General features: G+C 36.3%; 1 protein-coding gene across 1 annotated transcript in view; it reads left to right on the top strand.

Annotated features, from left to right (window-relative positions):
• The window catches only part of usp31 (ubiquitin specific peptidase 31), a 33,891-nt gene that overhangs the window by 7,977 nt on the left and 12,951 nt on the right, over positions 1-12,963 (top strand). Inside the window, exons 3-10 of the mRNA XM_073838672.1 lie at positions 2,045-2,139; positions 2,221-2,313; positions 7,508-7,643; positions 7,909-8,056; positions 8,934-9,108; positions 9,264-9,375; positions 9,951-10,045; positions 11,403-11,480. Coding sequence (XP_073694773.1) covers positions 2,045-2,139; positions 2,221-2,313; positions 7,508-7,643; positions 7,909-8,056; positions 8,934-9,108; positions 9,264-9,375; positions 9,951-10,045; positions 11,403-11,480 — 932 coding nt within the window. The remainder of the gene's footprint in view (positions 1-2,044; positions 2,140-2,220; positions 2,314-7,507; positions 7,644-7,908; positions 8,057-8,933; positions 9,109-9,263; positions 9,376-9,950; positions 10,046-11,402; positions 11,481-12,963) is intronic.

Raw genomic sequence — 12,963 nt, 5'->3', positions numbered from 1 at the left:
TGTACAAATTCATTTATGTTCATCGGGTTGTTTTGAACTGCTTAAAAATCAAATAATAATTCAAGAATAATTGGGGTAATTTGTAAGCATTTTCAAAGAATAAAAAAATGTAAAAGTACAGTATAATCAAAACCCTGAAATAAAATACTTTTTAAAGCTTATTTTGGCTAGTTTCATAAACCGTTTGACTCACCTTATTCACTGTCAAATCAAGGCTCTAATATGAAATTAATAATGAATGTTGCTTTTATCCTGATGAAAGGGAAATCAGCTTCTTCCTTTAACGACAAACATTAGCCAAGATGGAGGAACGGCTGATCATAGCTGTTACAGGGATAACATTTTTTAGCAGCAGAGCTACTGCAAGCAATTTTTAGTTTTGGAAATCCATTTATCTTTGTTTATTTATCTTTGCTGAAACTTGCGCGTCTTTAGGAGAGCGCGGGTCATGGTTGCTTAGTAACGGCAGACGCCACTCTGCCACTCAAGTTACAGAGCGCTTTGGAAAGAAGGAGAAAGCGACGCGCCTAGCGTTTTCCACGCGTTTTTAGGCGCGACAAGTGAACGGTCCCTTAAATTCATAGTATTTCCGTGAGTTGTGGCAACAACTGCCAGGCACTCCCGACAAAGCACCTGTTTTTGGTCAGCAGCATCCTTTTTGTATCCAAAATACTTCCATATGACCGACGTTGCGTTTCTTTTTGCGACCAAATCTTCCATTTCGGCGCTTTTCTCCCGTCCCGCGCTCATTTCGCCATGCGCACGCAGAGACTGCACGCATGAAGTATGTGAAGCAACGTGTGCATTGTAGTTTTTAAAGAATGAGTTAATTACTTTATTTTAGGCAAATATAGATCCGTGAATAGAAAGTTTAGAAATATAGACAGTACATTTTTAAATCAGACACATAATTTTTTTTTTTGCCCTGCATCGTAACTGCCACGATGTGACTATCGCGCATGCGTACATCGCGATGACGATGCTGAAACGACCTATCGTGCAGCCCTAGTTCAAACGAATTAACCCTTGAGTTTGAAATCAGTATTATAAACCTTTTGCCTGTTTCAAAGACAAATTGGATCCAAAATGCAACAAATATCATAAATCACAATATTGTTAAAACTGTAATTGTTATTAATTTACCTCAGAATTTTTTTTTTAATAAAATAGAAAAATATTTATATTTACAAGAAGCAACATCTTAATGGGTCAATATTTCAGTAGTGTTTCGGTAGTGACAAATTTGAGAAGAGGACAAATATTCCACAACTTTCTGAAAATAAAATATGAGAATTAACTGCACAATTACTAGAAATGTGTACCTTGGATATCATACAATTTGCATACATACATAATTTGTGGAAAGACACATTTTCAACATGTTTTCAACTCTGACTTCCATACACTAGTACTATTGTTTTTTAAGAGTTTTTTTTCTTACCTAGGCTGAATTTATTTATATTTATAGTTATTTGTTAATATTATTATAATTTAAAATAACTTTTTTTAATATATTTTAAAATGTAATTTATTTCTGTGATGCAAAGCTTGTATTATTTATTATTATTATACATTTTGAAAGCAGTTGTGATGATTTTTTTGGAAACCATGATACACTTTTAATATAAAGGTAAAAAGAACAGCGTTTATTTAAAATGGAAATCTTTTAATCTCCATTTACAAATGTCGTTACTGGTAGTTTTGAGCAATTTATTGTTTTCTTGCTGAATAAAAAATAATTTCTTAAAAAAAAAAAATCTTACTGACTGTCTAGTAAAAATGTTAACTTAGAGACACGCCTCATTATGATCATGTGTTTATAAGTTTTCTGAATTATTATATAGTTGTGGCCCTGCTTTATGTACTTGACTTGAGCTTCTGCCTGTACATGACACATTTCACTTTTTTATTATAAGTGTGGTACGTGTTTGTTACATAATATGCAAATGTATCATGTATATTTAATAGTTGACCTTTTGCTGGTTTGTCTTGAGTTACTGGAATTGTTAAATAGCACCTAACATTCTCGTGTTTGTCACTACAGCCTCCTATTGAGGAAGACGATGGAGCATTAGAGGGGCCTTCACCTCCTCTTTCAGCTGGCTCATTTGTACAAGAGCTGTTTCAAGCTCAGTACAGGTATGATTATTGATGTCTGTCAACTGTATTTAAATGTTTGCCTTAGTGGAAATTGCTCACTGTGGCCTCTGTTTATTCCAGATCCTCGCTTACCTGTCCGCACTGTCAGAAACAGAGCAACACTTTTGATCCTTTTCTTTGCATCTCTCTCCCAATTCCATTACCTCACACACGGTAAGTACTGATGTCAGAGTGACCCTCATTTAATTTGTTGACAGCAACATGCTTTATTTGCATTCAAGTGTAGACATGAAAGCAGATTGATCAACTGTCATGTCTTTATTAATAATTTGACTGATCATCAGGGTAGGCTGAATATAAATAAATATGTTTGGACATCGCTGCTGAGTTTAGATGAAGTGTTCGATTTCCAGCATCCGATTTCATGACTGTTGGAATGATGTTAATTTAGTCTGCTATGGACTTTCACTTTGCATTCAGATACAAGTATTACCTTTATTTAACTCTTAACTGAAGTTTGAGCTGCTGGATCTGTAACACAGCCCACCACATATTGTCACTAATCATGAAACGTGTTGTTGCTCTGTGCTGTCTATTTAGAAACACTACCAATCAAAAGTTTGGGCCGGTATGATATTTGTTATTTGAATCTAATTAAATGAAAAGTGTTTCCCAGAAGACAAAATAAGTTAAATTTACCCTGATACTCAAATTCCAAAAGTTTTCACCCCTGGCTCTTAATGCATTGTGTTTCCTTCTGAAGCATCAGTGAGCATTTGAACCAAGCGTGCCGTAGGTGTCCTGAAAAGTGAAGCCAAAAGTTTTCGATCGCCCCCCGGTGGCTGGCTGCAGTATAGGTCATAAACCCCGCCCTCTCCATGTAATCTAATGGGACGTGAGCCAAACTAAATAATCGAATTACACGGCAAATAATTTTTTTCCAAAGGTGATTTCCAACGTGTGAGGTAGTTTTTATAATGCTGATTCATGCTCAGGTGTTCGTTTTTCTAATAAGTTTGCTTTTAAGTAGTTATTTGATGCTATAAAAACGGGGTGTGGTGTCATGATTGTGATCGTGCGATTGGGTCTGCGGGAGTTTGGGCGGGACTTTGACACCGCGGCTCCGCCTCACGACACTACTGCGCATGCTCTGGCTCCAAACGAACCTCTACTGCGCATGCTCTGGCTCCAAATGACGTAACTTCCCCCAAGATGGTAGCGGCCATATTGAGCTGTTTTGGCTTCACTTTTCTATAGTGGAAAGAAGCGGAAACGCGTTGTCCATCTTTTTTACAGTCTATGATTTGAACCTTCTGTAATAGTTGCATATGATCTCAAAATCATACAGTCATGGTTATAAAGGGTTCAAATGCACAAAAATGCTGAGAAACCAAAGAGTTTGTGGGATCTGAATGATTTTTCTGAAGAACAGCGGGCAGTTTAACTGTTCAGGACTGTAAAATGTCTTTTATGTGAAATATCTGGTTAGTACTAAACAAAAAATAACATGCATTTTGTGCCATCCCTCCTATTTTGGTAAAATAATTAACATTTTGCAGATTCTGCAAGGTGCATGTAAACTTTTGACCTCAACTGTAGTTGTTTTTATTTTATTTTATTTCAGCTTTATTTCACTTACCGAAACACTAACGCTTGCCCCATATCTTTTCGATGTAAGTGTTTTACTAAACAGTACAGCCATTTTCCCTTTGTTTTTACAAGCTGATTGACAAATTACACTTTTTCTCTCTGGAAATTGACAGCATATCTGTTGATGGAGTTTAAATTACTTTTACTCACAATATTTCTTCTTGAAATATAAAGGCTCTGAAGTTGCTACTTTCTCCGTGTTTTAGTTGCTAAATATATACTTTTCCCTTCACGTGATCATCCTGTTCTGCTTCTCTCCTGAGGTGCTCTGATGCTATTTTTAAGAGGCCAGTGTAGTGGTTGATCAAGGAGAGCGCTTGGTTTAATCCGGAGGCTTTTTTAAGATGCTGAATTTATTAGTACACATTAATGATTAAATAAGCCGTAGTATTAGAAGACAGACAAGTGATTTACAGCACATCTGCCTCTCATAGTACAGCAGAGATGATGAACCAGTGAATAATAGTCCCTGGGAGAGCAGAATAGCCAGGCAGGTTTCACTTCCACATCATTATTGAGTAAAACCCTGCCGGTGCTTTCATATCATTCCTAATCCAAGAAGTTCTACATCGTAAAGAAAAATCAGGGGAGTATTTTGACCCGTCCACCCGTTGTGGCTTTCTGCACTGTCGGCATCTCTCCGCTCTGAAAAAAACATTAGTGCAGCAGAGAAAGACTAGATATGGAGCTTATGCTCTGCCAGCATGAAGAATGACCGATCCGAGGAAGAGGAAATTTCGTCTGGAAGTTCAGCGATGTGCGACTTAAGCGATAGTTGCCCTGGTCGTCGCAGTCTGTGGGAGTAGATTTCATTTGCCCTCTCCTTAATTCTGTTTATCCATGCTTAGCAAATGCTGTTATCTCTGTGTATTATTTCATAGGCCATTTATTCCCTACGCTTCCCTAATATGCCACTTCACGTGGGCAGATATTGATGAAGAGTTGTTGATTTAGTCCGTTTCGCCTTCTGGGGCCACTGCACACACAGCTTTTCCTCTTTGGAGATGAGTTTGCTTCCTAATGCATTTAGAGAGCATCAAGCATCATTAAAGCAATTCTAAATGCTCTTAGTCCTTATAGGCTGCACAATGCAGTAAAAGGACCTTAAGTAATGTGTTTTGTTGCTTCTTAGAAGGGTTTATTTGTTTCATCCAGATGCGAGATGTTTTTGCATATGAGAAATATTGATTTCTCAATTTTAATCGATTCTCATTTTTACAAAATGATCGACTCTTAAATCCAAGAATGTAGTGCCTCATTTAAAGAGAAGCAGCAGGTGAACTTATCGTCTCTGCTTTTAATACCAGTTTTAGCATGAAATAAACACAAATGAACATCCGAAGGCATGTTAAAGGGTTAATTTACCCTCCAGGCATCCTAGGTGTATATGACTGTCTTCTTTCAGACAAATCCAATCGGAGTTATATTTAAAATTATCCTGGCATTACCAAGCTTTAGAATTTTACAGGTGGGTGTTTCTCTTCATAAGTCCAAAACAAGTCCAATAAAGTGCATCCATCAGTAATAAAAAGCACCTAACATGGCTCCAGGGGGTAAATAAAGGCCTCCTATTGCAAATCGATTGCGTTTAAGAAAAATATCCATACTTAAAATGTAATAATAATGTAAAAATTATGGGCTAAGTTAAATTTTTGGGTGAACTAATCCTTTAAATGTACAACTTGAGTACAGCTTGCCAAAATCCGTATCCTGTCTTATCGCTAAATCTGTGTTTCAACCATGAAAAAATGTCAATATAACAGCTTGTAAAAGTAACATCACATTAACCCCCCAAAAAAACATATCCTGTGACTATAAACTTCATAAGCATGGTATAGGTATAACATATTCATTATAATTTTACCCTCCTTCAGTATTTAATTTATATTTGAATATATACATCCATTAAGTTTTTTTGACAGCCGTCATTTAAATGTTTATATTTCAAAAAACAAACTAGAGTAGAAATATATTTATGTAATAGCAAAGTTGGTATTATTACTAAATTATTTAAAAAGCTTAATTGAGTGTTTGTATACAAATCGGCTAATTTTAACCTTCGAAATGATGGTAATGTAGTACCAACTGACTCAAATGTATATAATCATTAGTTGAGAGATTTTTTTTTCCCTTGAGAAAATTTGCCATGTACTGTACGTACCTGATATTTATCCAAAATAATTGATATTGAATCGAATCGCAAGTTTGTAAGTCAAAATCAAATCGAATTGTGAAATTTGTGTCAAAACCGAGCCCTAATTGGTATTAGTCTTTGACGAAATAGTTTTACCAAAAATTTTAATTGGCATCATTTACTCACCCTCATGTTGTTCCAAACCCATAAGACTTTCGTTCATCTATGGAACACAAATTAAGATATTTTTATTAAAACTACCAAAATGTTCAAGCTTTAAAGCATTCATATAGAGATTGTAAAAGAATTTTTAATTTAGGCTTTTATTCACATATTTGACCCTGGACCACAAAACCAGTCATAAGAGTCAGTTTTTTTTTAATTGAGATTTATACATTATCTGAAAGCTGAATAAATATGCTTTTCATTAATGTGTGGTTTATTAGGATAGGATAATATTTGACCGATTAAATTATTTGAAAATCACCTTTAAAGTTGTCCAAATTAAGTTCTTAGCAATGCATATGTGACCCTGGACCACAAAACCTTAAGTCTTAAGTAGCACGGGTATATTTGTAGCAATAGCCAAAAATACATTGTATGGGTCAAAATGATCGATTTTTCTTTTATGCCAAAAAACGTTAGGATATTAAGTAAAGTTCATGTTCCATGAAGATATTTTGTAAATTTTCTACCATAAATATATAACTTGATTTTTGATTAGAAATATGCATTGCTAAGAACTTCATTTGGACAACTTTTAAGGCGATTTTCTCAATATTTAGATTTTTTGCTCCCTCAGATTCCAGGTTTTCAAATAGTTGTATCTCAGACAAACATTGTCCTATTTTAAACAATATATCAATGGAAAGCTTATTTACTCAGCTTTCAGATGACGTAGGAATCTCAATTTCGACAAATTTACACTTATGACTGGTTTTGTGGTCCAGGGTCACATATTACTAACCAAAAGTTACATTTTCATATATTTATGGTAGGAAATTTACCAAATGTATTCATGGGACATGATATTTACTTTAATATTCTAATGGTTTTTTGCATAAAAGAACAATCGATCATTTTGTCCCATACAATGTATTTTTGATTATTGCTACAAATATACTCATTCTACTTAACACTGGTCACATATAAACATTAATCAATGCACATACATAGCGCACATCATATGTGGTAAACAAAAGCTCTGATTGGTTGTTTGATAAACTCCAAATGTATTATCATGTGTCAGTCAAATATGTCTGAACCTAATTAAACCATCTGATTTATATGGGTTGCTTTTGAGATGTCTTTATAAACTTTTTGAAGCGTCAAAGTACTATCAATGAAGGGACCGAAATCTCTTTTTTTGGGTTTTGATGATGAACCAAAGTCTTATGTGGATAAGCAAATGACAGAATTTCATTTTGGGGTGATTGACCCTTTGAGTTTACTTTTAGGTGATGATATGAACTAAATGGTTCAAAAATCTGGGTTGGCAGCTAAAATTTTGTAGGTTGCATGTGATGATACATTAACTTATTATTGTGCCCTTGGTTGCTCCAGGGCGACTGTCTCTCTGAAGTTGCTTTGGATTAATTTGTTGTATCACTTGGTATCCCTCAGGCCTCTGTATGTGACCGTGGTTTATCAAGGCAAGTACTCTCACTGCATGAGAATCGGTGTGGCCGTACCACTCAACAGCACTGTGTCCAGACTGAGAGAGGCCGTATCACGTGAGACCAAGATCCCACCAGACCAGGTGCAGTTTTCAGGGGTTTTTCACACTACAGAAATGTTATTTTGCATCGAATTCCCGTCTTGGTGTAAAGATCTTTACAGTTTCTCTGAATGCAATATTGATTCTCCATTAATACTGAGGTGTGGACACTGATGGAGGGTTGATTGCTGTTTGTATGTTCGTCTTCCCACATGACTTCATCAACCAAAGCCGTTTCCTGTTTGTTTGCCTTGAGATGTTGAGTGTCAACCACTTCTGACCATCCGTCTCTCTTATGTCTGTGCAGTTTGTCCTGACTGAAATGTATTACGACGGTTTCCACCGCTCCTTTTGTGACGATGACGACGATCTTGATATCATTCAAGAAAGTGACTCAATCTTTGCTTTTGAAACGCCTGAGACTTTTAGATTAGAAAACATTCGCTCTAAAAGAGGTACTCTTTCATGCATTGCTTTTTGGTTATGGCTCAAAGTATACATCAGTTTTGATACATCAGCCAAGCATTTGCTTTCATAGTAGTCTCCATTTGATAGCATATGCAAACACAGGTGGTTGACACATGTGCTCTAGAAAACTTGGTCCAGTGTTAGTCTGTGCCATTTCTCTCTGGAATTCGATTAATAAAAATGTCTTAGTACTTTAAATTAGTTTTGGAGGTATCTTTTAACCCACTTGTCAAAGCAGGGGTCTATTGTTGTTACCATCTCCACTAGTTTGTTGTTGTCTCATTTGTTTCTTTTTCCACTGTGAAATCATGGGCTAGGCCAATGTTGCCCTTATTTAGACCAACTAATTAGTAAAAAAAAAAAAAATTGAGCTGTGCACGTAAAAACTGAAGTATACTTTGGGCTTAAGAAAAACTGGATGTGTGTCAAATAGTCCTAATTATACACTCTTAAAAATAAAGGTTCTTTATTGGCATCAATGGTTCTATGAAGAATCTTGAACATCCATGGAACCTTTCAAATGCAGTCGAAAATGGTTCTTTAGATTTTTGTTCCTCAAAATGGTTCTTTTAAAAACTGTTCACTGAAAGGTTCTTTGGGGAACCAAAAGTAGTTCATCTATAGCATCACTGGAAAAACACCCTTTTGGAACCTTTGTTTTCAAGAGTATAAGCAATCAGAATTTATTGAAAAAGGTAGTTCAAAGTAGTGCTTTGTCTTTGAAAACATAGAAACTAAACCTATCTTAGATTAGGATCATCATAAAGGTAGATTGGAGAGATTGAAAATTAATTGTCTTGATACTATTTCTAACACTTTGGTTGCTGTTTCCAGTGATGTAAGTAACATTTTAACCATTTCCAGGGAGCCTCCTTGCTAATCTGAATCAGAACAATTTGAAATACGGAGCTGAGAGCAGCCGAACGCCGTCTTTCATGCAGGGTGCGATGAATCCAGCATCTCCCAACAAGAACACTGGATGTGAGAAAATGATTCTGCTGATCTGTAACCGAGCCTGCACTGGCCATCAAGGACGGAGGTAAAATTATTGTCTTTCTGACATGTTCTCACAAGAGTTGAAGTTCCATTATTTTTGACACAACATCTTACATGGAGAAATTTCATTATACATAATACAAGACAGTAATGTAGCACAAAGTGGAAAATCAATGCAGTACTTTCTGTTCGTTGCAGGTTTGGTCTTCCGTTTGTACTATATCTAGAGCGCAGTGTGACATGGGATGTGTTACAGAAAGAAATCCTGGAGAAAATGCGTCACCTACTAAGGCCAGGGGTTTACATTCAGGTCAGTGAAACCTCTACTTGCTGTTAAAGGGATCCTTCATTCAAAAATGAAAATTGTGTCATTATTTACTCACACTCATGTCGTTCCAAGTCCTTAAGACATTTGTTCATCTTTGGAACACAAATTAAGATATTTTTGATGAAATCCAAAAGCTGTCTGACCCTGCACAGACCACAAGACTGAAACGGAAGAGAAGAAATTGTTGAATAATTTTTTTGTGTTTTTTTTTGCGTACAAAAAGTAGTTCACGTAGTTGCATGACATTACGGTTGATTCACTGCTGTCACATGGACTATTTCAGGGCCTTAAATGTGTCTGTTGCATTGCTGTCTATTCAGGGTTAGAAAGCTCTCGGATTTCATCAAAAATATCTTAATTTGTGTTCTGAAGAGAAACAAAGGTTTTACAGGTTTGGAATGACATGAGGGACATAATTAATGACAGAATTGACATTTTTGTGTGAATTATGCCTTTAAACAGGTCTTGAAATCTTTTTTTATGTCGGTACAATTAAATGACTTTTTTTCTTCTCACATACATCTTGCACTTGTAATAAGGTGGATTGGTTATTTTAGGTTGGACCCTTTAGTCTGCGTGTGGTTGGAGTGGTAGGAATCACATATCTTTTGCCACAAGAGGAGCAGCCACTATGTCACCCTACTGTGGAAAGGTTTGTTATGCATGACCGCTGTGTTCAGAGCATATTGTGTGAGCTTAAATTTCAGGTGTCCTACTGACTGATTTAGACATATTAAAATATTATAAATTAGAATATTGTTTTACTGTTTGTGCACATAGACAGTTCTACCACAGGCAAGCAAATAGTCTGTACCTTTATTACATCAGCATTATTAAATACACAAACCTCCAAAGACTTCATATACTATGCTATATGAATTCATGAGTGTAGAGTGTATTTTGTCAATGTTCGTTTGGTCTGGACCAAAAAGGAAAACGATACATTTAGTCCTGGTCCGCTTAGTGTTCACACTGGCATTTTTGACAGTAAACCTAAAGATACCGAACCTAAAGGCATAGTGGTACATTCACAACCTGATTGGTCGGTTTGAATGACGTGTATATATATATATATATATATATATATATATATATATATATATGTCTGACTTAAAGTGGTGCTGGGGGTGTATGACATTAAAGTACCCATTCACAGATCGGTCTGCTCAGCGCCACTTTAGGTCAAATACACCTAATGCTGTCTGCTGGACTCACAAAGAGCTCATAAAAGGCACTTTACCTTCTCGTTGCCTCACTTTTGCCCTCTGCTCATTTTGTTTTGGATGCACCACTTTGGTCCCTTCCTGAAATCTTGTCGCATCTATTCATTACTACCTGTTTTTGTTGAGTTGAGTTAATTTGGATACGGACTGAGACCCATCTTTTTAGCTGTCTCAGTCCGCTTGTTTGGTGTGCATCAGGGTTTGGTTGGCAGCGTTCACACTTACTCAAATGAACCGCACTAACAGAGCAATCGCACCAGAGTTTGTTTAATTCAAACCAAACATGAGAACTGTTAAAAACCCAAGACTCATCTTTTTAGTGGTCTCAGTCCACACCAGGGTTCACTTGGCAGTGTTCACATTTACTCAAATAAATTGCACCAGAGTTTGTTTTAATTTAACCAAACATGACAAGTGGGAACACACCCTTAAATTTCAACACATGAGAAATAATAATACATCTATAATGTAAAAACATACAATCTACTCCGCTTTCCTACTTCGCTGCAGTTTTAAATTTACGTTCTTTTAATTCAGCTACAAGGCCATGCTGTGACGTCAAAGTTCACCAGACTTGAACTTTGAAAAGCAATGAAATGCGAAACTTTTCGTACAAGCTTGCGTTTTAGGTCCGACGCATTCGCATGCGTATGAATAGAAAGTCATTGGAATGAAAAGTTCAGTGTGAACACCCCTTAATCCGTTAAAAAGATAGCTCAGCCAAAAATAAACGTTTTTTTTTTTTTTTTGCAAACATCATGTCTTTTCTTAATTTTTCTTTTTTAGAGCATATAAATCCTGTGGGCCAGGAGGACCTCCTCATGTTAAGATTGTAGTGGAGTGGGACAAAGAGACCAAGGAATAGTAAGTAAAACTGAGCCACAATTAATACTCGTCTATAGTTTTTTTTGTTGTTGTTGTTTTTTTGTAGTGGCTTCAAAATATTACTTAAACAATTTAAAAGTTGCTGAACAACATTGCATTCTATTAGAAATTCCCAAACTGGGATTTGAAAACCTTTGGGGTTTGTCAGGGAACTGCAGGAAGTTTGTGAGTTGATGAAAAGGTAAAAATTAGATCATTAACCCCTGGGTTCACAGACAAGGCTTAAAGCAACACTAAGTAACTTTTCCCTCAACGCTCCCTCTACAGGTTGGAAGCGGAATTGTCAACACTAAAGAGTTGTTTTTACCTTAAAATAATGTTTCCGAACTCGTGTCAGTGGTTCATCAACTCATAACAGGGTGAAACGGCACTTTCGTATTCGCTTTGCGACCCTCTATCGACCATAACAGCACTATGTAAGTTTGGGTCGTCGGGTCACGGTTTTGTAGTTCAAATGAGACTACAAATGCGACTTGCTTTACGGCAGGCTACACAAAAGGTTTTCATACTTTTATAAAGTCATACAACATACTCTACCTTGTCACTGGACAATGTTATTTCCAAAGCCGGTCCTGGATAGCCTCCAAACAAATAACGTGCATGTAGGCTAAATTATTTACGACAGCGGTAATGGACAATTCCGCTTCCAACCTGTAGAGGGAGCGTTGAGGGAACAGTTACTTAGTGTTGCTTTAAGCCTATTCCCAGACTAAAATGTAAGTCTGAGCTGTTTCAAATAAAAGAAACTTGCATTGACTGATCTTAAAATATATTAGTGCCTTTGTTTTGTCTCCAGATGGACACCAGTAATGTGAATGTGATGTTATGTGACCGTTAACTGTGAACATGCAAGCATATTGTTAAATTATTAAAATATTATATTCAAATTTCAGGGGGTACTTCAAATTAATGTTTTAGCTCAAATGGGTTTAGCTGAAAGGAAACCTTGGAAACCCCTACATTAAAAAAACAAATCACAAAGGAAGCCTTTCAGGAGAAGTATGGCTATAAATTTCAGAGAAAGAAATTTCAGTGAAGCTAGAAAAGAAGGTTCATTTCAAACAGTTTTTGAAGTTCGACACTAGGGTTGGGAATCGAAAATCGATTCCGATTCTGGAATCGGATACTTAAGATAAAGAATCGGATACTTGTTATAATATTAAAATTTCGATTCCTCGTTTCGATTCCTGGTTGCATTTTTTCCATCTAGTGATCTGCCAGGACCTTCCGCGCGTGCAATCTGCCAGGACTTTACGTGGTAATGTAAACATCAGTCGAAAAGATGGATCACGGTAAGCGTTTAAAAGTGTGTCTACGCTTTGTAAAAACCGAAGACAAATCTACCGCTGCACGCAAACTTCATCTTAGAGATCTGCAAGGGACGGATTTTAGTCCTGCGCCCGCCCACTCTAGAAGGAATATATGTTATTTCGTCCCGCAAAAGCCCACATAAAAGTCACTT

Source organism: Garra rufa, chromosome 1 (assembly GCF_049309525.1).
Source record: "Garra rufa chromosome 1, GarRuf1.0, whole genome shotgun sequence".
Taxonomy (NCBI): Eukaryota; Metazoa; Chordata; class Actinopteri; order Cypriniformes; family Cyprinidae; genus Garra; species Garra rufa.
This window is presented reverse-complemented; position numbering and strand designations above follow the sequence as displayed.